A 23518-nucleotide genomic window follows, 5' to 3' on the forward strand; every position below is an offset into this window, starting at 1 on the left:
TGTATAAATTTTAAGGCGGTACCCTGATGTGAGTGAACAAAAAGGCCGTGACGGCCTGGAAGAGGGGTCTTCGTTTTGGGTCTTCAGATCTAGAGAGATCTGGAGGTTTGACTAAGTCCAGGGAGAGATGGTCAGTCTCGACCTTTGATAATGTACTTACTATCATGTACATAGTGTAATTAAATCTCTAGTTGTTGTTATTCCTGAGCTATCCTTCGCTCATTCCGAGTACGGACTCGTGTCATCCCACCACCATTCTTTCACGACAACTTCCCTTCGGACTTCGATCTTCGACGGTGGAACGACGAGGGCAGAAGTTGACTCCTGCCATGACATAATACACTCCAAGCCATCAAAGCGGGCCGTCACATATTTTCATATCCCCGCGCGGAGAGACCTCGGCCGACATGCCGCTACTAAACGATTCAAGTCATATAACCCCGTCTACGCCCACGCGTTCCTTTTGTATCCGACCTCGAGGGTGCGCCCCTGTTCCTTATGACGGTCTCGCATGCACCAACCTCTGGCATCATCATCATCTCATAGTTTGTTTTCGCATGCGCGCAATCTCCTCCTCTACATAAATACAATATGAAAGTATACGAAGCACTAACGCGAAGGAAAAAAAAAACAAAAAAAAAACGGGATGCCTTCAACGTTAAAGCTCCATTAAGGGGTGGATACAGGTTGTAAAAGACCGCCGCGATACCATCTCTCCGGGCATTTCGTGTGCAGCTTCCTCAAGTTCGGGCGGAGAGCGAAGCCTAACGTGGCGGAGAGGGTGATTTTTTATTTTTTTTGTCTCTTGCGCGTCAAAAAATGTTTGACGTAGAGACGGGGAAAAAAAACAAAAAAAAAACGTGGTTTCGGGTGGCTCCGACAGTGCACATACACACACACACACACGCACATACAGGTAGCACATCGATAAGCGCGGCAACGGAGCTTGTTTATTTTTATTTCACATCCTTCTCTCTCACTCTTTCTCGCTCTCTGTCGGGCCCCGAAAATTGTAAATGGTTGGGAGCCGCCGAGCAGGGTGGGAGTATAGTTTTGGGAAGGGGGGCCGCGTTTTGTCTGGGGACGGTTTCTCGAACTTGTATATCTGCCTTTCTTTTCTTTTTCTTTTTCTCCCTCCCCCCTCCCCCAAATGCTGCGGTGAGGAGTTAGGCATAGTTGAAATGGTCCCGAAGCAACTCGTAGCAGAGCGCGCTCGCACAAAAGCGAAAGCTTTGTTTGTGCTTTCGGGTTCGCGAACGGGCAGGCCGGAATAGAAAGGGCAAAATGCGGGCTGGTTGGCGGCTTCTCTCTTCTTTTCTTCTTTCCACTTTTTCTTTTTTTCTTTTTTTTCTTTTTTTGCAAGGAGACAACCCAATGGTTTTGGCTGGGACGAATGGTTCAATTTGTGTGTGTTTTGTACTTTATTGCACGCATGAGGGATAGTTAGTTCTACTACCCGGGGTCGCGTCTATACTGTGTAGTCTGTGTGAACCGATGTGGGGTATGGAATTGTGGCTGTCTTTGTGGGTATATTGGAGGGATGCGGGTGTTTTTTTTTTCTTTTCTTTTTTTTTTTTTCTCGTGGTTTGTAGGGAAAATGTTCTGCCGAGACAGGTGGGTTGTTTGTGAGAGACGCACACAGTCACTCTCCTGGAAGAAGTGCAGCTAATTGGAGAAATTGAGTCCCTCCGAGGAAGTGCGGTTTTCTCTTGCCAGTGTATAGTCACGTGAGGATGTCACGTGCTGAGACGGATGTTGGGGTGCATATAGTATTCTACGCACACGGGTTAGAGTATCGAGGGGAGTATAGTGTGTGTGTTTCTCTTGTTTCGCGACAAAGGAATCAAAGGTTACACGCTGTTTGCTGTTCTCCGTTGTGAAAGTAGGCCGGACTTTGCGGCTTCCGCCATTGAAAAGCACTGTGTGTTCGATCCTGGCAGTAGTGCACAACGATAACACAGTGTTGCGATCATTCATTCATTCACTCGGTACTCTGTTTTCTTTTTTCTTCTTCTTGTCCTTCTTTTTCTTTTTTTGACTGGTTTTGTTTTGCTGACTTTCGAATACCTTTGAACATTTCTTGAGAGAAAGCCTTCTAGCTGTCCGTTCATCGACTTCAAGAGGTCGTCTCTAAAGAAAACACGAAGCCCTTTTACATTACGTTTCTTTGTAACAAAACTCCACAAAATCTTTCTTTTCTTTTCTTTTTTTTACACTATAGACACGCATATTTTTTTTAATGTTTTCCGAGTTGATTATGGTTACCGGGGTAACACAGGCGCGCCGTCAACGCCGATGGGCTTCTATCCTTTGTTTTTACCAGCACTGGTATATTGTTGTTACACGATATTGTCTACACGCATCGGCATCGCCACATGACAAAGTTCATTCACACACTTTCTTGTGTTGATAAAATACGCCGGCTTAACGAAACGTGAGAACAGAAAATAATTTGTTTTGTTTTCTGTTTCTTACTATTCCTAATTTATTTCGTTCTCCAGCCGGTGTATTTTATTGAAGCGGACCGTCGCCTGTTACACGAGGGACATACAAAACGGCAGTCGTGAGTACTCAAAAAGAGTAACTAATAAGTTATAGGTACAGTTACCCTGCAACAACAGTAACTGAGCTACGGTTATGGATGCTCTGTTTTAGATGTAACTAGTTTCGGCTACCGTTACCGCAGTAAAAAAAAACAAAAAAACGTAAGTTACTTTCGAGTTACATTTTTAAGAAAGCCAAATATAGCCATCTTCCGTAATACATCTCATCATTCTTTCACTGTCTGTTGGTCTATCTTTTACTTCCCAATTATTTTATTTTATTTTTTATGTATTTTCTTCTTCTTTCTTCATCTTCATTAATTTTTGTTTGTCTCGCGTTCTCTGGCAGCAGCAGCCACTGTGTCAGCCTCTACATTTCCTACGGGCCAGTGTAAAGTTAGTCTAAGGCCGTCCTGGCTCTGTATGAGATGACAAAATATGTGGAATTCCTGTTTAGGACAAATAGCAGAGCATTTGAAGCCGCAACAAAATGACTCTACAAACTGACGCGTGGAAAATATTGCCGTACCTGAGTAACTTAGTTACAGTTACATTTTACAGTGACTTTAACAAAAAGTTGTAAGTAGTTACAGTTACAAATAACTATTTGTGTATAGAATATTTATTTCACTTGTGTACGAAATGTTCACAACATGAGCAAACCTGACCGAACATGAACTATATCTATGCAAAAAGTAACAAAAACAAAGTTACTGCAAAAAGTAACGAGTTACAGTTACAAGTTACTTGTGACTTATACTTTAGTACTCAAGACTGCAAGTAGTCCACGCTCATGCTTCGTTCATTATGAAAATCACTTTGCGTCTCCGCACGCCTCCGCAACAAAAGGACAATATCAATTCATCATCAACTCAGTCTGACATCACGGGGGCGAAAACGCGCTGTGATTACACACTTCCCGTGTAACGGAAATCCTCGATGCATTGTGCTACAAGCAACCCGAATGCTAATCGTTCGCAACCCAGTTGGGCACGTCTAGAGGCACCTCCAGTCATTCGAACGCCTACGCCTAAGAACACTCGGTAATATGCCGTTAAGCTAAGCTTTGACCTCCAGCAATGATTTCTTCCGAGAAACTGGGATGCCTGGTCACTCAGCGGGAATTTATTAATTAACCAGGAGTGACGAAGGGTTATTGTCTGCATCGCTAGGATGAAGGGTGATTATCATGGTTATGGATGGTAGTCCTGATTGGGGCTCCAAATCGTTCCTGTCTAATGAGATAATGGTTTAATGACGGATATTCTGCGTGATAAAAAAAAATGCTTCTGATGTCACTGATTCAAGTTGACGGGTACGTTTTTTTAAGGATCGAGATGTTTCGGGGGTAACCGTTGTTGCAGGTTCGCAAAAGAATAAAACTTCGTTTGCTTTTTCTGCGCGAGCTGTTATAATTCAATCGATTATTGCATCCTCTCCGGAAGTGTGGAGAAACAGCACTGTTGAACTACCGAGAACAATATATTATAGACTACAGTAGTTTATACGGTGCACAATAAGGTGTCGTAGCAAAGCACAACTAAGGTTAAAAATAACGACCCAAGTCTAATTAAATGTAGCCGATGCTGTTCCGCTTCACAACGTTTTTAATTTTTTTATTTTTTTGCCAATATATTTCTATAGTTCTTTCGTTCCTTTCTTTCTTTCTTTCTTCTTCTTCATCTTGCTTGACTCAAAATTTCAGTAACACCACTCAAACGTAGCGGAATCCATGCACTCAATAATTAACCTCATAATTATTATAGTTTTGCACCTAAGAATGGCTATACTGATACCATCTTACACACATTATAAATTCACTTCTAATACCTTGACCGTTCCAATTATACTACGCTACCGTACCGGTGTTCCAATCCTCTCTGTATTTCTGTATCAGTACCAGAGCGCAAGTCCTATATGGTCGTAATAAAACAAAATTAATCGCATACGACCCATTCAAACACACACACTGTTCCTCGTCTGTCCATCTTTCTACGTATATAGCAACATCCCCCACCTGTGAGTGCATCCCCCTCTGTGCATAACATAGCGTGTTCAGGACCCCCTTTTTTTGAGACGGGCCCGTAATTATTTCCGAGGCCAAACGTGGGCACGCATCCTGATGGGCTGGAGACCGGAACCGGAATATGTAAATAGACGGCTACGTTGCCATAGCCAAGAAGCCAGCCGGAAAAGACTCGCTACGCTGAGCAGCAGAGGTGCATTCTCGGTGCTCTGTGCGTGAACCATACATCGAAATTATATTTTAAAGACTATACAGCGCCGGACTTGATAGGGTCCTTGCTCCGCTCGGTCTTAGAGTTTTTGTCTTTTTTTTTTTTTTAAATATTGTCTTTGATACAAAGGTGCCTATGTACGACATGTATGATGTTGAAGTTAAAACTATTCTACACGTTGGCGGGTCTTTAATTGAAGACCTGCGTAATATATTGCCATTATACTTCTGGGCATTCAGAACACCTTAAAAAATTCATATTTTTTTCCCGTTCCCTTAATCTTTCTCTCTTTCTTTTTTTTTAAATGTGAATACCATTTTCATAGATGAGAAATGAGAACATCATCCTGAGTCTTTGTTCATCGAGCGGGGGGGGGGGGGGATATACGTTTATTTCGGAAAGGTCAGCCTGACCTGTCGTTGTTCATGGACATTTTCAAGCCCAGACGCTCTGAGGCAGCTAGGACAGGGCGGTACACCAGGAGTACAGCAAATGTTCGTTACTAATAGTGCTATCGGCGGTTCTGTGTTATACTCCCGATATTTAAAAACAAAAACAAAACTGATTTTGCCATTGATCTCTAGTCATAATAGCTCTATCTTGTCCTCTGTTAACCTACAGAAACGGCGCGATAATTCGTTGTTCCCTTGTTTTTCTTTCTTTCATTTTTTTTCTCTTTTCTTATGCGTCTTCCTACTATTTTTCTGTTTATTCCCTGTGGCGCTCTCTGCGTCCTTTTTTTTGTTGATTTATTTGTCATCTTATGTTCGGCTTGCTTTAGGCTTTTCTTCTTCCGTTCTGTAACCATCCGCGTATTCATCCGCGCCCCGCGCGGACTTCTTTAGGACGCGCAGTGACGGTCAGAGCACGCGTGCCGTCGTGGACAGGTTTCTGGTCGCGAAGCAGAAATTGATGAATCGGGGCGGGCGACCAGGAAGTTGAGGTTTGCTTCGGTCGCCCGCACGTTTCGTGTTTATAAAACTGCAGAGGTAATTCTGTTCTGGGACAATGGTTGCGTGAAGGATGACTTGTGGGAGCGGAGGGGTGTGCACGGCCGCCGCTGGTACAGAACAATAACGGGAGAAATAGATCGAACGAGAAAAACGTGATCAGCATCCATGATTGTTCGTTTTGCGTGCCTTCTATTTTTAAATGACGTTGATTTCGATGAAAGAGGGCAACTCCGGTTGAGCGGAAGTAATACCTTGCAGTTCCTTTCAGAGCCAGTTTTATATTCGGAACATTTTGATCATTGCTGCGGAACCATAAACGTAAAGCCGTCGTTGCTGCTGTCGATTTGAAGTGAATTCAACAGCGAAAGTTCAACAAAAGTGATAAACATTTTTTCTTCCCGCTAAGTCTTGAAAAGATATATAAGCTTGCAATGACAGATAATACTGATTTTGACAACAGACAACATTTCCTTCGAGTGACCCCTTTTCAACAACCGCGGGGATGAGAATACTTTGCCTCCCACTCAAAAGACAAGCAAACGGTCCATCTTCACGCTGCAGACTTTTCCTTTTTTATGGATACCAAAGAAGGAGGAAAAAGAAAGGAAGACAAACGGGCCTCTTTTTCCACCACCCAAATAACCGCGACCATGCAAATTGATAGCCGAAGCCGCTGTCGTCGAGCTAGCAGACGACGCAAGTACGAAGCAGAAACACTTGGCCGTAGCAGACGACGGCGCGTTAAAGTGCCCGGATGAGAGAGACAGAGAGAGAAGAACGGGATAATGTTGACGGATCCAATAAAAGTGCCGAGACATCGCTTTTATTGCACCACGGCTAAAGAAGGGGGAAGAGCTTCCTCTTTTAATAAAGCGCGGAACGAGGCTACGCGGTGTGTGGCGGGAGGAGTTGGGGGGGGGGGGAGGAGGGTTACATCTAGCGGAATTCGCTTCCAGCGCCCCCCCCCCCCCCCCTAAACCTGTGCAGTTCAGCAAAAAGGCATTCCTCTAACTCGTCTGTAGTCTAATATCAAAGCCGCTTGCGATGGAGGGCTGGAAACAAATGAAGTGTATCGATTCAAGGCCTGCCTTTGACAGTGCGGAAGCTTCGTTGAGGTGGCGACGAACGCGTTGAAAGTATAGGATCCAAATTAACGAGGTTTGGCACCGTATGTCGTTGCGGTAGTTCGCGCTGTCGGTGTAGTTGAAAACTGGGGAGTTTAGCTACGGTAGTTTAGTTCCTGTGTAGGAGAAGGGTGAAATATTTTGCGCTTATTTATTTTTACTTATTTTTTTGTCTCGTATGCGTGGAATGTAGTTTGGCGTGCTGCTGTGTACATGCTATGCCTTCATTACACGCCCAGATAAATATACGGGGATGCGCTCCGAGTTTTGTCGACTTTTTATATTTCGAAAAGCTTCACAGCTATAGTTAGGTCGATAGAGAGAGAGAGTACTGGGACATGTTGATCAACACGTAAAACTTATCATTCATTCCTTTTTTTATCACGGACTCATAATTTTTACGTACTTATTATTTTAATTTTTTTTATTTGGGCTGACAAACAATTGTGTCGAATGATATATAGCCCGTCTATACACAGTACCCAACTCCTTGAGCAGCTCAGAAACAATGAGCATACGCGTCCAACTTACTGACTTCCAAATGCTGAGTTAGGTTAGGTTAGGTTGGGTTGGGTTAACTAACCGGTCACTCTCACAGAGAGAGAGAGAGGAAAGCGTCCCCAGACAAAATCACGCGACAACCGCAACGCGCGACTTGCGACGTCACATTCGAATCAATCGCTATCACTGGGATGCCATCGGTCACTTCACTCACCAGAAACCATCACATGTCCTTCTATCACTCGCTATCAAATAGAACGCATCACTTTACGAACTCTCAGACTTGATCTTCCTACCCGTTGGAGACCGAGATCATTAGAATGATAAGTGGGACGACGCGTAATGGTCAGGTATCAAGTGACCTTGACTGTCGTGGGGTCGTCGCCCGCCGGCTTTTGTTGTCGTCAGCGCACGGCCTAATGAATTTGTCGCTGCACGGCACTGAACTTGACGTTTTTTTTTCTTCTCCACTATACGGATATGGACGATATTATTACCCTGTATGGACTAGACTGTCTGGAAGAGACTGTTCCGTCTATTATTGGAGGTGAGTGGGACCTGTTTTCAAAGTGTCTTCCTTATGGAGGAAGTGAAATTACAGGGTATATCCGTGCCCCCTGCGACCATCCTCTCGTTGCTCTTTTATTTTTATTTCTATTTTTGTCTCTCTCTCTCTTTCTGTACGTAGAGGCGATTTTCGTAAGGCAATTTCTGCACCGGTAAAAAAAAATTAGGAAGTGATCGCCGTGATGTTAAACACGAAGAACGCATAGTAACAAGCTTCAGTTTTTTTTTAGTTTTTTTTCTTTTCTTTTTTTTTTAAGTTGTTGTTGTTCACGCGGTTATTGAATTTTGGTATCATGCGATTTTCCCGCAACCCTCTGATGTCTCCGTGTTTCTCGGCTACTGTCTTAAGGATAGAGTACATTGTGCACTGTGATGAAGACCATTGGTGTTTTTAGTTTGGACTTACCTCATTTACAGGACTCATTCATCAAGTGAACCCTACCTGTCCTGTTTCTTTTAACTTTTTGTCCTTTTTTTTAATGCCTCTCGATTATCTTGACTTAACTTAAACTTTCTTTTCTATTCGTGAGTACTGGAGTAGCCTGACGCGACCTTGTCAGGCCTCACATCCCCATATTTGTGTTATATTTAATAAATCAATCAATCAATCTGTAATTTTTCGTTATTTCCGCGGTAGCACCACGAAGCAACTGTGGCTATGTGCGCATGTGTCAAGTGGAGGGGACTTTAGTGTTAGTATGTGCCCTGGATAGACTTGAGGGGAACCAGCCATATAATTTCACGCAGTATGCCTGCGGTGGGATTCGACCCTACCACCTCCTTTTTTCTTTAGTCGTCATACACCAGTTTGTCTGCGCCCTATCTCTTCTTTTGACCTCCCAGTCTTGAGACACAGTTTTGATCGAAGGATTCAACGTGCATTGTGTTCCAGATCGGCCCATCAGTTGAATACCCGTTCGATAACTCTGTTTCCACGACCGATATATAGCTTCCAAAAAGTTCTAAGATGTGAATTCGAAGGACAAATACAAATATAAAGATACCACATCCAACCAGTCCGACATACATCAACTGGACAAGCCGACTAATATATGGGCCGTCCCATTTGTCCACTTTCTTGTCCAGCGAGCAGCTGCACTGGGATCAGAATCACGGCAGAGACATAGCCCCCCAATCTGTAATGCAGACGAGGTCCCTCTGCGGCACCCCCTAGCGACTGATTTAGGAGGCTCCCCTGGGAGCCTGGCTATAAAGACACTGCCGCCACCTGGTGCGAGGCTATTATCCTCCATTTTCTCGGCACCAAGGAGCTGCTCGGTTAATTAAAATAAAATAAAAAAAAGGCACAGAACGTATAAAATACACGAGCACGGCAATAAACAACGACATGCCGAGCGTTTACCTTGTTTGTTTCGTTTTTATTTTTCATCCGTGAACGAGAGTATACGGCGTGAGGAATTCGAAAACGTCGTTCTACCGGAAGGTTGGCTCCCTTCTTTCGTATACTGCATAGGACCGATCAACATTCTGTCAGGCTTAGAAGAATCCTGATTTGCGAGAAGATTCCTCCGGGCGGTGTCAACCGTATATCACGGCAGACGATATTCTCGTCTGCAATATAGACTTCCGTCTGCGGCATTATATCCTCGCACGAAAGAATCTTCTTCCACGACTATATTTATTGTTCTCGGTGGTGCCGAATCCTATCCTTGCCTAAGTCTTATTGGAACCTTGTCAGATGGAGATTGCTTGGGTTCGCTAGAATACGCCACTATCCAAGATATTTTCGCCCCCAGAAGCACCCGCGTCTTCTGCATACGAAATTTTCTGTCGTCTGCTAAGAAAAGAAGAAAAACATCGTCTGCTTCCTAAACGTTCGCATCGTTCGAGTTGGGCTACGAAATACGTTGATGTGTCTCGATAGATTGGCGCGCCTTGGCAAAATACGGCAACGACAGAGGGGGTTAGTTACCGCTGTTCCTGGTGTCCTAAGCCGCAATAACATACTTTGAAAACTTGATATCTCAAATTCTTGTACGCTTTTGGTATGTTGCTTCTCGTACCCAGTGCTGGTGACCAATGCTACTACAGCTTCATCGTGCGTGCACGCAACAGCAGCGTACACTGTAAAATAAAAAAACATCCGTTTGAAGCGGCGCCACTGCTTGAAAAATCTGGACACGTCTTTCTTCCAAACTCCCCCCCCCCCCTGCAATTTCCTTCTGAATACTTGACAGACCCGCGCCAGTCAATGTTTTCCTTGCGCTATTCCCTGTCCGTACGGCACAGGGGACTGTGGCCGTCTAGCTATATGGACGACGTACATAAATATATATATACCCGTAAACAAACAAAACTAATATAAAAAAAAAATCACGTAAGCGGCTAGAGAGAGCGAGTCGCAAACGGCCTGCGAAAAAGGGGAACGTGCTATGTGTTGAAATGGACCTCTTAAATGAGGAAGGGGCCTCGCCCTCGTCGCAATACTCGCGGTCCCAGATTCCAGTTTGAACGGTGCAGCTCCTATGCTCCAATCTCGAGCTATATAATAAATCAAGGTTGTACGATATGCTCGAGACGGTGCACAGATTTCCGTATCGTTAACCCCGCGTCACTAGCATTGGTCTGCTGGAGGCGTAGCTATAAATAGATATCACGACATAAATGCGCGTTAAATTACCGCCTGATAACGGTGCTAAGAACGCTCATTAGTTACCGTTACGGGATGAGTGAAATTTGCGTGGGAACGCATACCTGGTTTCACTTTTTTTAATTAAATAAATAAAAATAAAACGTTAAATGAACATTAAAATACGTAACATAAACGTTAAAATAAATAAAATAAAACATTAATTCAGTTTCAGCTCGAATCTTTGCTTTCCCTTAGGCGATAATCAGATAGGGCTCGCTCGCAGAATACTGTTCGAGGTGGAATATATTTACATTCATTCATAACAGACTGAACTGTCGAATTATCGAGGATTTCGTATTAACAAAAAAGACACAAAAAAATAAGAGAAAAAGAAGCCCATATGAACCGAGCCATGCTTCTGCGTGGCTTCAGCGACAAGACGTCATCGCAGCGCATCTTCATTCGGGCAAACTTTCCGCCTGGCATGACAACTATCACTCCATTTTCCTCCCTTGTCTCGCCTCTCCTGCTTCCACTTTTACGGCACGCTCATAAAAAGCTTCCCCGAAGTCCTGTACCTATACCTCGCGCGAAACAAATATATCCGGAAACAAACCTCTTCCTCCCTATACATTCGAAACGCCCTGATGCGCCCTCGCATTTCAAGCTCTTCCTCGTGCTGGCGAATGTCGCCCTCCGGAGCTCCATAACCTTCGCCGGATAATACCATCCATAACGACACCTCAACTTTCAAAAAAAAAAAAAAAAAAAGAGTGAGAGAAAAAAAAAAAAAGATAGGTAGAACAGAGAAATCGAGTGCAAATACGGACGAACACTGTCTGGATGGCTATATCGAATTTGTTGACTGATCCTTCTTTTTTTTTTCTTCTTCTTTCTTCTTTTCTTTTTTCGCCCGGAGTATCGTTTCGCGCCGCTTCGAACAACATGGGTGTCACTAAACTTCACCTCCATACAGTTTATTTTTCTCGCAAAAAAAAAAGAAAAAGAAAGGGTTTTTTTCGTTTATGTGCTATTTGAATGTCGCCTCGGTGACGTGCTTTTTTACGACGGCGTCGTCCTCCTCTTGCTTTTTACAGCGTCTCTTTGGTTTTTATACGCTTTTACAGGCGCTTCGCTCTGTTGTCACAGGAATCTATCGAGACCTCGCTGTAGAAAAAAATAAATAAATAAATAAAATTAAAAAAAACGGCGGCGCCATTTCTCGAGCTTGTACTCGACTACTATCTGATGCGGGCACCTCCTAATGGAGGCACCGGTTTGACGGTACGGAAAGGTTAAGGACGGCGGAATCCTAGATGAGTTTATGTTGGCTTCACGCTGGTCCCTACTGAAAAATCCTATATGTAGATCCTCATATGATGTTATTGGATATAGGACCTATAAGTGGTGTAGGTACCACAGGAGTTATAGGTTTTATAGGAGCAATATAGGTATTACAGGCGATGTAGGACCTGCGTCCCCTATATGATCTGTACATTGCGTGTATGGGGACACGGTATGAAATTTGGCTGTGGCGATACATGCATACACATGCACTGAATAAAAATAATAAGAGAGGAGTACAATAAAATACCGTCTACTTCCCTTTATTTATTAATACCATTCACAATTTTTTTACATTCAAGGACACAGCTGTAAAGGGTTACTTGGGGAAAAAGACGATAGATATACCAGAAGTAACGTTACTTCTGGTATATCTATCGTCTTTTTCCCCAAGTAACCTGTATGCCGCTGTCAAATTTTCTATGGACCTGGAAGCAACAACAACAACAGATAAATTGATAACGATGAATTGAGGTTTGAAACCTCAATTCAGGTCAGGTACAGTTATGTAGAATTTCACGAGTAGGTAAATTCGAAGGCACGTCACGTCACGTTCTTAAAACATATTACTGCTCCAGCTTCGCGGGTTGAATATGCCTCGTGTAGGTAGTTTGTATATAACAGTTTTTCTTCTACGCAGTTTATTTTTCCGATGTTTACGTCGCATTTTGAGTTCGAGGAAACTAAGGTGGAGTTCCCGTTCCTTGGTGCGCAGTCATCACCATCGGGGAAACTAAAGAAAATATTTCCGCTGGGTTGCTTGGATTAAACTGGCCTGAAAGTCCGTTTGTATTTTCAACTTAATGGAAAGTAATTCGAGGGAGAATTCGTTAAAAAAGAAACAAAAAAAGAAACATTCGTTTCAGAAACTCTCCCCGAAAACGAACGCATCCAAAATACTAATGTATACTGCTACTACATGCAATGATAATCTATCACGAACCGACTCTTTCACAACCCACTCACTCTCTAAAGCGGGGAAGGGTATAGGTATCCTTGTTACGCGCTCTACGTTTTATGTTTTTATTTCTTCTTCAAGTTGGTATACAGGGTGTTCAAAATTAAGCTTTCACTAGCGCTTTATAAATAGGCGAACAAAAGAAAACTGGTGCTTGCTACTTTTTCTGTTCATTGCGTAAGAAACAGGTGCTACATAATTATAGCAGCACCTGTTTCTTACACAAGTAGCGTAAAGTTATCATCCGGTTTCCTGTCACCGCTGTGTTTGCGTAGCGCTCGTGAAAGCTTAATTTTGAACACCCTGTATAGCGAGTACGGGTCTGTCACCATGCAGTGTGCCTTGGCACTCACTCGTCCACGGTACAGTCTCTTCCCCCTCCCCCTCCTCTATCAGCTCTCTCTCTCTCTCTCTCTCTCTCTCAGCATTAAACCATCTTCTTTCTTGTCCACCATATACCGGATCCCCGGCCGTCCGTTGCGTCCGAAACGATGGCAAAACACGCGTGACGAAGAATGCCGTCGTCCATACTCCTTCGGAAAGGCCGTCAACCCTCTCTTGCATGCATACATAGCCTCTTCTTGTCTTTAGTACTTTGGGCCCGCCGATGGATCCGTGTCTAATGGCGAGCGAGCTTCGTGCCTCCGTGTATTTCACCATGACCGCGTCGCTGTCGTCCAAATCGCGTGACGTACGAGGATTCTGTATGCTGCTCAGGGGACGTCTATTAGAGCGGACTCCCGATTTCTGACCAGGGTGGTCCTCTTTTCTTTTCTCTCTTTTCTTTTTTTTCCTGCGTTGGGTATGTGTGTGTGTGCACCGGTGTACGTGCTGGCTCGTACACCTGGTGACCGGTTGTTGAACTTCTCGATATCTTGAGGCGTGGAAATAATACGTGATACGGTGTAAACGAAAGAAACGCGACCGAGATATATGGGTCGATTTGATTACCTTTGGCGACGCCCTTTTCGAGTTCATATATATATATATTTATATACTAATCAAAATTTTGTTATAGCCACAGTCGCTTCGCGGTGCCTAGAAGGTACCGTACTAATCGAATTTCACTACCGTGAAGTTTGGCCAAAATTAAAAAAAAAAAAGTCATACGCGAGCCAGTACGATTTCGGTGGTATCCCCTTGTCGTGCATTTTGCATAGAGGACTGCACTCTTCACACAGACTTCACCGCATAGCACGCTCTTAGCAGACCACCATTCCCGAATGACATCGCTCTGCTACCTGATTGGTTAAGAACGGGAGGTGTACGCCTTTTTGTGACACTTATGCGGTTACGCGAAGTGTCACAAAAAAGGCGCTTTCCGCTGCTCAAGAGTGATAACGGTATATCATTCCGCGCAATGGTTTCCGTCTTCATCGTGCAAGTTCAGTTTCAAGGTCGTGTGATAAAAGACTTGGCGTAAAAAAAAAAAAAAAAAACGCGTGTTGAAATATCTTGAATCCTTTCTACCCGTCCCATTAAAATTGACGATGATGATTGACGTTTATATGGTAAAAAGTACACTCTTAAAAATGAACTTCACCGCATAGCACGCTCGTAGCCAACCATCATCTCGAATGATATCGTTATCTGGCCGGATTTGTTGAAAACGGGAGGCGTACGCCCTTTTTGTGACAATTATGAACAGCATAAGTGCACAAAAACGGCGTACGCCTCCCGTTTTCAACAAATCCGGCCAGATAACGATATCATTCGAGATGATGGTTGGCTACGAGCGTGCTATGCGGTGAAGTTCATTTCTAAGAGTGTATGGTAAGTGGTATGGTATGGTATGGTAAGGGCCTTGTAGCGCCGAACGTATAGAACAGAAAAAAAAAACAAGAATATACCGAAAAATATTGCTTCTTCTTAAAGAAAAAAACAATATGGGACTACTAAACAGCTCCGTTTGCCACGGAACAGATATCTTCGGACACATCCCGCGATCTCTCTTCTATTTCCTGTACTCTGTGTCGCCCAGACATTACCATATCTTCCAAACTCCATCATCTCAACAGAAAAAAAAAGAAAAAAAAAAAAGCTCAGCAAAAGGCAATACCAGCGTACAGGACAAAGTATTATTCGCGCAATCTCCCCTCTTTCCTCAAGCACACAGCTGTCTTATCCTCATTCCAAATTCATTGCCGCGACCGTACCACTCTTATCCCAATTTCCCTCTTTTCCTTTTTTCCCCTTTTATTCTAACCGCGGATTATACACACCCAGCACGGACAAAAAAAAAAGCGAAAGAAGTCTTTTCCTCATTCCTTCATATGCATTCACAAGGGCTCTGTGCCACCACGGGCAATTTATACAACTGTTGAGCTTTCTTTATTACGAGATCCTCTTTCATTTTTTTTGTCCCCCCCTGTCTTCCCATTTGATTATATTCCCTCATAAATATCGCAAACATACGCCACGATTAAAGAAGTGGAAGCGGGAAAGACGGCTGGACAGCGCGTAGTACGTTTCCCGCCGAGCTGACATATTGGGCTGAACGTTCTTTTTTTTTTTTTCTTTTTTTTTTTTTTTTTTGCCAGTTCCCTGTCTCGAAACAGCCACCATACAGGATCCCGCTGCGCTGCACATACTAAAGTCATGTCGAGTTCTTCTTTTTTCTCTCTTTAAAGACGTTTCTCTTTTCTTCTTTTTCTTTTTTTTTTTCTGCAGGTAATTAACGGTCGCGCGGCCCCCGTTCCGTTTAAAACGAATGGGACAACCTAAACGCATGTTCCTCGGGTAATATGACGTTTTCGTTTTCGAAGATATGTATTGGCGTTCAGCGTCCGCTTCAGCGAGCTTGTTGAAGCTCGACTCATCTATATAGCCAAGTCAATAACTGACCGGTTTTCAACGAACCGTGAAAGTCTGGCCTCGTCTTTCTTTCGGAGGGTGTGTGTGTGTGTGTGTGTGTCTTTGGAACGCTTGAAACAAACGAACAAAAAGCTAGTGCGTTCCTTTTGTTTCTTTTTTAGAAAGCTTAATAGTGTACGTTTTCTGTGCGGGACATGTTTCACATACTTTGAGCGCTCCCTGCGGTGCGGAATGGAAAAATGGAATATTTGTGGGCGAGTCCGAGAATTCCGAGCGTTCCTCGCGCGCGGCCCGTCGGTCCGTTCGGTTTGTCCAAGTGTAACGAAGTGTGAAAATAGGTTCGTGACGGTTAAGTACTCGAAGTCGTCTCTGCAAACGTTAAGCCTCGTTTGAAATTCTGTTCAAACAATGGCCTGGCTGAGGGGATGGCGCAGCATGTGCTCCAGGGGTTATGTGCTAAGGACACGGAGGTGGTGGGTTGGAATCCTGCTACCGGCTGCGTCTGTATGCTGCTTATAACCACACTTGCTTCGCGGTGCTAAACGCGGAATAAAAAGACTTATCTTTGGACCTCACATCAGCAGTGCACATAAAGAAGAGCTCGGGTGCATTGTTGCCAGCAGCGTCATCTGAGACGTACTTGAGACTCATACGTTCCAGGCGAAAAGCATCAGTGTTCGAAAAACGTCACAACAGGTAGTGTTTGAAATGTTGCTACGCGCTAGCTCAGTAACGCGTCTTTCATCGATTCATCATAAATCGATTGATTTGATTTACTGACCTAAACGTAATGCGAGACAACGTCATAGTGGGACGGCGAGGTGTCCTCCTTTGTCGCGTTCGCTACATTCTTAATGAGCCGTTCCGTTCTGATTTTCCGGTGTAAATTATTAATAGACGCGTTCAAAGGAGGAACATTCATCGCTTATAACGATACCATTTACAGCGATGCTTGATTCATTTTTTGTGACACCGGTTAATAATGCTCTACTTTCGGACCCACATGAATTCCAGCAGTTGTCCTGTTTTCGAGAGAAGAGCACTACATACACGCACGCACACAACAAGCGTGTTGACGCACGTCGCTAAAACATGTTAATCTAGAACATGTTCAGCAAACTTTCCAAACGTTACACGTGAAATACATCGCTGCATAATGGCTCTCAGTGTAGTGGCATGCACATAAATGCGCCAAACGAGTTTATGCATTATTTGAGGCAAAAGTTCCGTTTTCAAGGCGGTATATCGATTAAAAATATGCTCCGATATCAATATCCGAGACTCTTCCTGCCGTTAACAACTCGCAGGGTCGGAGATCGAATCTTCGATTGCCTATAACATGAGGCATCATATTGTCAGCTCTCGTAGTTTAGCCTCTGAACATCGTTATAATGAGAATGATAATCGTTATAACAGTCGTATTGGTCAACATAATTGACCATGATATTTAGCCACTTTAAGCCGATGTGAGCATATGCATGCCGAATAAAAATATAAAACACTCACAACCAAAATCATCATGGAGGAAGACAGATAATTTGCTTCCGTTCACGAATCGTCGACACACACACAACAAAAAAAAAAAAAAAAACGGATGTAAATCTCAAACTTTATCCCTAACCACACGTGAAGTATATACGGTGAACCCTCGTTATTATGACCATGGTCGTTCCCGAAAATTTTGGTCATAATGCGGAATTGTCATATTAACGGGGGGATTTGCAGAGGTTTCACAGCATTGTTCCCCAAGAGTATGGTCGTGAAGCGCGTATGTCAGATTATCGGGGGTCATATTAACGAGGGTTCACTGTAGTCCTTATATTGTGCGCCCTCTGACACTGAGCATTCAATGTGCGCTTTCTGCTCTAGAATCGTGCAACTTCATCAGGCGACACTGAACGAAATCATATGTGCAGTCTCAATCGTGAGTCACGGTTCTCTTCCAGACGTGCAACCTATCCATCTGGCGATATGTGCATACACCTCCGTTTCTAGGACGCGAACTCAGGAAGACATGACGACCTCTCGCCCTAACCTCTGAAGAAGACTAAGCATCCTCGAATGCAAATTTTCGTTACGACACAGAATCCCCGATTTCCATTCGTTTTTGCTTCGTTGAAGGCTGAAAACAACGTCGTTAAATTTCACGCTACGCCGCTTTCCACGGGTGTTTCCGGTTGGAACTGGAAATGCATCAAATTTTTTGATAAGGACTGACGGACAAAGAAATCAGAAGATATGGATGCTGGGACGAGTGCAGGTTGTTGATACGGAGTGAACAAACAAAGGAGTACGAACGAGGAAATGAAATGTGACGGGGTCCGCATTCGACAAACGGGACACACATTCTCTTCTATGAAAAACATGAACATGGATGGAAGAAAAGCGCGTCTCTTTTCGTCATTTTATATCTGGACTTATCCACGCCCTGCACAAATCTCGAGAATGCGACCAGACACTTTGCCCGCATATCCAAACCAGTCCTTCCCCCCCATCACACTCTGAGCACACGTTCAAGAAGCAGACACACCGGAAGCCGACGAACAATTGCCCGCTCGATGGCAGCGCCATCTTTCAGATAGAAGAACCACGCCTCTTACACGAATCCCCGTCACAATAATCGCGTCAAGATCGGCCTGTCAGGATTAGTGTCTGCTTCGAGAATTTGGGTCGTGCCTCGTGATTGGCACCTTTCTTTTGAACGAATCCCAACAGCACTTTTTTTTTCTTTCTCTCTTTTTTTAAAGATACCTTCGCAGTGCAGTTGTCAGGCGAGCTAACTCTGTATTCGGGAGTCACACAAAATATCAATCGTTTTCTTTCAAAACAGAAGTGAAAGCTTAGACGTCTATTCCCGAAGGTTCGGGTTCGCCTAATCCCTTTTGTACCACTGGGGCACCATGGGCGAAATTGAAAACAAGAAATGAGAAATATGGGAAGAATATGAGATCCTGCGGCGACGATAGTCAGAGTTTCTTCACTGGCCGCTGTGCGGCGTTGACGTCGCCACCTATGTCGCCCGTTTTCATCAAAACGTGGCCCACTACGGTACGCTGCGAATTTCGCCCGGAACTCGCTTAAAATATTGCGCAACATTCCTCTGGCATCCCCTGGGCCTAGTATTCTCGAATAAAAAACACACAAGCTCGCTTAAAAAACGAAAACGTCGCGCGCTCGTACTGTCGTCTGCAAACTATTCGCGTCACGTAGCGCCCCCAATCGGCGTGCACACGTCGCATCGTGTCTTCTTTCAAAGTTTTCGTCGCGCTTGGAAGCGTTCTGCGTTGTTTGCTTTCTGACTGCCGTGTCGTCTGCTTTCCTGACTATCCTGTCGTCTGCTGCGAACTAAAACCCACGTCGTACATCAGGACCCGCATGACTTGAAATGTATGTTTTACGCCGGTAACGAGCTGTACGGCTACAGGACCCGTGATCCCGTTTGTATCAACGTTGCCAGGCGTTTTCGCACGGATATACGTGAACGGTGTGTCAGATCGAACTGTCACCGGGGGCGTTGAGATTGTCCGTGTAGGTGTTAGGCATAAGTGTTTGCTATCACTCTTTTGAAATATCGCATCATTTTCCAAGGAAGGGAAGGATGTCGGATTGCGGGCTGAATTTTAAAAGAGTCATCGAAAAAGCGCTTTGAACGATCAGAAGAAGTTGCGAAATATGTTTCTGTGTGAGTTTGAAACTGTTTTACGTCCTTTATGTGTTTTATCCGTGCACAGATGTCCGTACAGAATGTCTACGGCATAACTACGATACAGATAAACTTGGTAAAATCTGCGAAGACCAAACAACCTGTGCAGAAACATACACTCTTCACGATATGACACTCACCGCGACTCATAACCTGGTCACCCTTGAAAGGCGTTTCCGAACATCGTCTTACGTCACACATACCTACTTTTTCGTAAAAACAATCAAAACCCATCTTCGTCTAGAAAAAACAAAGAGGCTGCGCAAAGCGACATTCCTCTAACCATATACCCCCGACCTTTCTGAACACCCTATCCGTCTTTTTGCTCGAAGCAACGCTATTTATCCTTGAGAATACCGAATCGTGCCCTCAAGATTAACACTCAAACAGGTAGCCTCTTGTACAAAAGGCACCAGTGACCGTCATGCCTATTTCCATTCCCTTCGGGGTCTTCTCGCGAAACAATGCACTCCGAAGCGCCCCAGTGAATTTGCCTTTCACCGTGACGAGGCATAAGGATTAGGGCTAACTGTCCCATTGCGTATTTATGTCAAGGAAGATGCTACATCGTTTCTTCCATGCATCGTTCTTCGCAAAGCGTATACCTGGGTGGCGCAATTCGTAGTTAACCAATTCGATGCGCGCCATCTTCGCCTACGCATGTGTCCACCTTCGAAAAGATGTGTGTGGATTTTCGCAAAGCACCGTGTCCTCGAATAGAATTGCTGTTTGACGATTTCGAATATGTTGCAACACCATGCAGTGGCCTGTGTTACGTATTGGATTGAAGTGCGCATGCGCGTGTGACAGCGTCGAAGGTAGACGTGGGGCAGTATGAAATAACTGCGTTAAAGAGGCAGAAACGATACGAGGAACAAACTTAAAAACATTGTCGTACTTGATGTTGTGATACAAAGCAAGCATTAATCCCTGCGATCAGATTAACTGTGGTTTTGACGTTGATTGCCGTAATAGATGGGAAATGATCGCTACGTGTTTTTGCGTAACGCTAATCATCAACAGTATGTTGCCATTCGACCGTCTCATCTCATGATCTCTCTCCCTAAAAATCAAACACATCAGAGCAAGACAAACCTGCTGATCGCATCATTGCTTCCCTCCACCATTCCTCCAATCATGGAATAGCAACCTATTTAAAAAATATATATATATATATATAAGTAACGACCACAGATGCAACCCCGAGAGACATAGCTCTCCCATCGCGGCAGCAGGGAAAGCAATCAACCTCACACCTCGATCCCGAAGCGCAGTTTCTATTCCCATAGAAGTCCTCGATAGTGTGTGCCCAACTTCTCTCTGCCAAGTCAAACACCCTTGCAGGTACCTCAAAACCAAACTTGGTAACACAAAAGAGAAAAGGAAAAAAATAAATAAAATAAAATGCGACGCGAGTGTTTTTGCAGGTGCTGCCACTTTTCCTCCGACCCGGGCATTCTTTCGTGCCCTCCCGAGCCTTGGATTGTCTTGGATTGGAAATACCTTCTTTTTCTTTTTTTCCTTCTTTTTCCTGTTCGATCTGTCGTCTGTTTATTCGCTTCCGTTTTCTCCTATTCGTGGAGAGGTCTCCTCTCACCTGTGTAGTGTGTTTTCTCAAGCTCACGATACAAAAGGCGTTAGAAAAGGAGACAGAAAAAAAAAAAAAGATAAAAGCGCGCTGGGGATTGGAATAAACACTTTATATTGAAGGAAGTCACTGTATAGGGATTTTCTCCCGAAGTGACTTGCAGGCCTTCGGAGAAAGGCAGAGAGCAGGTGAGAGAGAGATGTTTAGCTGGGTTCAGAAATTAGGTGCCTGTGGCCGCGCGGTTACGTGAATGCGACAGAGGTGCGTCTTATCCACTTATCACAATGAATCCTCTCCCACCACGCCATGTCAGTGAGTACGTACGCTGTAGACGATTTGTGCGATAAGTGGATACGATACGCCGCTGTCGCGTCCATGTAAACACGGCTTGTGTTGCATTTCAAAAACAGTTCATCGACAAAAGAGAGAAAGAGAGACCTGGAAATGTAGTACGTGATCTGCGTGATTCACAGTACGCATGCGTAGTATGAATTGAAAGCATAGTTACAAATATACTACAGTTAAACTCCTTTACAACGAAACTCAGGGGACAGCAAAAGAAATTCGCAGTAAAGGTATTTTCGTTAAAAAGGATGTCTATTATTGGACCTATAGGCTCCAGCGGGACCGCAAAAAAAAAAAAAAAAAATTGCTGTAGTGGTATTTTCGTTAAAAAGGTGTTCGCTATAAAGGAGTTTGACTGTATATAAATAGATTATAGTTATCGTCAAACGCGATGATAGAATGAACGGACTGGTATGTTGTACCTTATCAATCAATCAAACAAATCTCTATCAACACAATGCTGAACTAGTTGAACACGCCACGCCGTAACACGCAATCTTGCTTGGCTTGGCTTGACTTGACTTGACTTGACTATACTGTACTCTTGACTCGACTTAAGCCCCACTACTCAGCATTACTTTAGTTCACATTTCCGCTCCTTTACCCCAAACTGACAGTCTCACGACACACAACCGATGTCACCACAATGTTGCTTATGTGATATACGAACAGGCCACGGGTCGATACACAGATATGAAATATTATCCTTAACGCTGTCGCGCTATGTGAGTTGACCACCGCATCTTTTTCTTTGCTTCCGAACAACTCAGGATTTATGATGTGTCATTGTCGTGTGTTCCGCCCTCTTTGATTTGTGTTCTTTGAGTGCAGAAATGTGATTAATTGACTTTTTGCAGTGAGTGCTTCATTTTTTTTCTCCTTCCGTTTCGTTTTCAGTTTCCCCACCAAACTTCTCCATAAAGCCGCCACAGTTAGGGAGAGGTAATGAACCCGATTTTTATGTTCTGTTCCTTCTGTTTCTGTTTTACTAACAATAACAAAAAGAGAAGAAAAAAAATCATTTTCCGTTTGGTATGTTGGGTTGTCGCTGTGCGTGTTTACTAACCAGCCTGTAATGGGAATACGATGTCGTCTCGTCCCTTGTAGTTTGCACTGATTTGTTGTTTGAGCACTTGCGGACGAGAACTCGCAGGGGAACTGCAGCGAAATTTCAGAGTGCGCCGGAAATGTCAGCGTTTCGGCTTAATGAACACATTTTCCCGTTCTTTGTGAATGTAAAGCAGACGATTTTTTTTTTTTTAAATCAACGCGACGTTTTGCGGGTCAGCCTCGCAATCGTTATCGAGGATAATCATCTTTGATAATTTAGTGAGAATCTGAAAATACGTGACTCGGTGCCTTTTCATGTTCGGAACGGTTCTACAGAGGCACACTTTTGCGCGTTAATAACGTTAATGAACGGATCAGACTAAGAAAAAATTAAAAAAAGTCCATACCGTCACTAATTCAGTGGCTTTTTGAGAACAAGTACGGTCTCGCTATACACTGTAAACTGAAAAACACGCTTATGGGTGTAAATGGTTTGTCCTATAACTGACACCTCTTTTTACACCCTATGGTCTTAGAACACCCTTTCAGAGGGTGTATTCTGTGTAAGACACCCTTTGAAAGGGTGCTTTTCCTTGAAAATGTTTTCTTTTGCATCCTTTAAACACCCTTCTAGGAGGGTGTAAAGTTGTTAAACACCCTCCTAAAAGGGTGTTTAAAGGGTACAAAAGAAGGCATTTTCAAGGAAAAGCACCCTTTCAAAGGGTGTCTTACACAGAATACACCCTCTGAAAAGGGTGTTCTAAGACCATATGGTGTAAAAAAAGGTGTCAGTTATAGGACAAGCCATTTACACCCATAAGGGTGTTTTTCAGTTTACAGTGTAAAAAGAAAAGCCGTTAGTCGATATCGTGTCGAGTGTTATTGCGCAAGAGCTCAGTTGATCGAAGATGATTGAATACATATATCATTCCTTCTCACGAGCTGCACGCCTTCTCTTTATTCCCGTTTCCATATCACGAGACGCACAAAACCAAGGCCTGTCTATACTCCGACGTTTCCTCCCCCGACTCACGACTCGAATCAGCATCCGACACATAACCGTTCATGTTCATTGACTTATTCCTCGCGATTGTTTCGTTGCGCAAAGTCAAAGCCAAAGCCAGTTTGAATTTAGGCCAACAGAACGGGTAACTCCCATGATGGTGTTGTCTGGCTGGCTCTGAGCTTTCGCACTTCT

General features: G+C 43.9%; 1 protein-coding gene across 4 annotated transcripts in view; it reads left to right on the plus strand.

Annotated features, from left to right (window-relative positions):
* Positions 1-23518, plus strand: part of LOC135390658 (latrophilin Cirl-like) — a 472208-nt gene that overhangs the window by 414477 nt on the left and 34213 nt on the right. For all 4 annotated transcript variants that reach the window (XM_064620454.1, XM_064620457.1, XM_064620458.1 and 1 more), the window contains one exon: positions 22168-22212. In XM_064620454.1, the coding sequence (XP_064476524.1) occupies positions 22168-22212 (45 nt within the window). The remainder of the gene's footprint in view (positions 1-22167; positions 22213-23518) is intronic.

This window comes from Ornithodoros turicata, chromosome 4 (genome assembly GCF_037126465.1).
Source record: "Ornithodoros turicata isolate Travis chromosome 4, ASM3712646v1, whole genome shotgun sequence".
NCBI lineage: Eukaryota > Metazoa > Arthropoda > Arachnida > Ixodida > Argasidae > Ornithodoros > Ornithodoros turicata.